The sequence below is a fragment of the Exserohilum turcica genome, assembly GCF_000359705.1.
Source record: "Exserohilum turcica Et28A unplaced genomic scaffold SETTUscaffold_228, whole genome shotgun sequence".
Lineage (NCBI taxonomy): Eukaryota > Fungi > Ascomycota > Dothideomycetes > Pleosporales > Pleosporaceae > Exserohilum > Exserohilum turcicum.
This window is the reverse complement of record NW_007360057.1, coordinates 1-2,071: the sequence shown is the minus strand read 5'-3', so window position 1 is coordinate 2,071 and position 2,071 is coordinate 1. Positions and strand designations below refer to the sequence as shown.

The following is a 2,071-nucleotide window of genomic DNA, read 5'->3' as shown; positions in this document are numbered from 1 at the left end:
GGTACTCCATGACATCCGGCTGGCCCTACACTAGCCAAAGGAAAAAAAATCAAGCGCGCGCGGGCCACTGGCGGAGCTGATAGCACTCTCGGCTACAGCCAAACAAATGCCATTACTCTGATCTGGATCCAACCCCACCAGGAAGGCCACGAGGCAAGATTTTCCACGCGGGTCGACAATGGCCCTGGTCGCCCCACGAGGTCACCCGTATCCACGGCATTGTGTCCCTCGCCCTGCATATCGCGCACCGTGACATGAGCAATGCCTCCCTAATGCTGCATCCCATCTTGACCCCACGGCCCTTGATTATGCTGCCAGTCCCCGCTCTGCATGGGCTTCTGAGCCTGCCATACCACCACTCGCTGCATCCTTGAGACTCGACTCCCTCGACACTCGGCATGTCTCCCAATGTAGGGCTGGGCTCTCAGGGTCCGGTTGAGCGCGGATGGAGTCTCTGGCTCACGAGCGTGCTGGCCGTCATACTCGCGGGCCTCTTTGTGTGCGCACGCCTTGCTCAGCGATTTATGAAGCGGAGTGGGCTGGGGGTGGACGACTATCTGATTCTGGCAGCATTGGCCTGTTCCGTCTTGTTGACACTGACCGAGTGTCAAGGTGAGTGCATCTGGGCGTTATACAACGACTGCTAACCCCGTACGTATAGCTGTGGTATACGGCTATGGGAGGCCTTGGAAGACACTGCCTGCTGATTCGCGCGTCATTGCTCGCAAGTGGTTCTATGGGGCAAACAGTGCGTACATGTCCAGCCATCCTTGTCTCCACGACTCTGCTGACCACGATAGTCGTCTACAAGCTGGTCCTCCTATTCAACAAGACGTCTGTTGTCTGCCTGTACTACCGCATCTTTGCCGTCTCCACCAAGTCTTTCCGCGTTGCCTGCCATGTCATGAGTAAGTGTCTTGATTGGCGTGGTGGAAACCGTTGCTAAGTCTATCCAGATACTTGGATCGTGATTACAGGCGTGGCCTTTAGTATTGCTACCGTCTTTCAATGCACGCCAATCGCCGGGTTTTGGGACCACTCGATCAAAGGAGCAAAGTGCTTTTCGAATGAGCCGTGGTGGATCTCGTACGCGACGGTCCAGATCACCACCGACTTTGCACTGCTTTTCATGCCCTTCAGACAGATCCTGAAACTGACCATGGGTACGACGGAGAAACTGGGTATAGCCCTTGTGTTCGGCACTGGTGGATTGTATGTACCTTGGAGCATCTATCCGCGGCACTGTACTAACGCCACAAAGCGTCACTTTTGCATCCATCTATCGGGCTACCACGATTGCAAGATCAGCCACCAACCCCGATCCAACCCTGGGCCCTATTCCCGCGACGATATGGTCAGTAATAGAAGCAAATGCCGGCATCATCTGCGCCTGTCTGCCCATGCTCCGTGCTCCGTTCGTGCGGGTATTCGGGCCTCTTTTCGGCTCGCGCATAGGTACCAAGGGTAGTGTGGGTGGTCAATGCGTGCAACGGGTCAGACAATGCAACACCCCCTGCATCTCCCAAAGTAGAACCCACCAATTTCAAATCCCCACAACTCCACCACCATGACAGCTATCGAAAAAGCGCTTGCGGCAATCAATTCGCAAGGTCTAGAAGGACAAATCTCGTACCGTACAGCTGCAAAAATATATGGTGTTGCGGCATCAACTTTAACGCGTCGCCACCAAAACAAAACGCGGTCGCGTGCAGCCGCTGCACACCCACGACGACTACTCTCACCACAACAAGAGAAATACCTTGTCCAGCACATAGAAAAACTCTCTAAGCGTAGTACTCCACCGTCCCAAGAGATGATTAAAAAATATGTTGCCAATATTGCAAAAAGACAGCCATCTAACAGCTGGGTTACAAGATTTCTTCGGCGGAACAGAGAGAAAATTATCACCAGAAACACCGCCGGCATCGACCAAAACTGCAAAAAAGCTGACGATTTTAAAGATTACTATAATTACTTCCGTCTACTTCACGATTATATCGAGAAATACGATATCCAGCCGCAAAATATCTATAATATGGACGAAAAGGGCTTTCTCCTTGGTGTCACTCAA

The 2,071-nt window shown here is 52.6% G+C and overlaps 2 protein-coding genes across 2 annotated transcripts; both read left to right on the top strand.

The window, feature by feature from the left end:
• Window positions 1–398: 398 nt before the first annotated feature.
• SETTUDRAFT_48000 (uncharacterized protein) lies at window positions 399–1,616 on the top strand (the record flags this gene model as incomplete). Its single annotated transcript, XM_008028184.1, has 6 exons — window positions 399–612; window positions 662–748; window positions 801–908; window positions 957–1,212; window positions 1,262–1,469; window positions 1,575–1,616. 6 exons carry the CDS (start codon window positions 399–401, stop codon window positions 1,614–1,616), a joined length of 915 nt encoding a protein of 304 aa, XP_008026375.1.
• A 197-nt stretch (window positions 1,617–1,813) lies between these two features.
• On the top strand, window positions 1,814–2,068 carry SETTUDRAFT_76799 (uncharacterized protein; the record flags this gene model as incomplete). Its single annotated transcript, XM_008028183.1, has 1 exon — window positions 1,814–2,068. A coding segment is annotated over one exon (255 nt), but the record flags the coding sequence as incomplete, so codon positions are not given.
• Window positions 2,069–2,071: the final 3 nt, after the last annotated feature.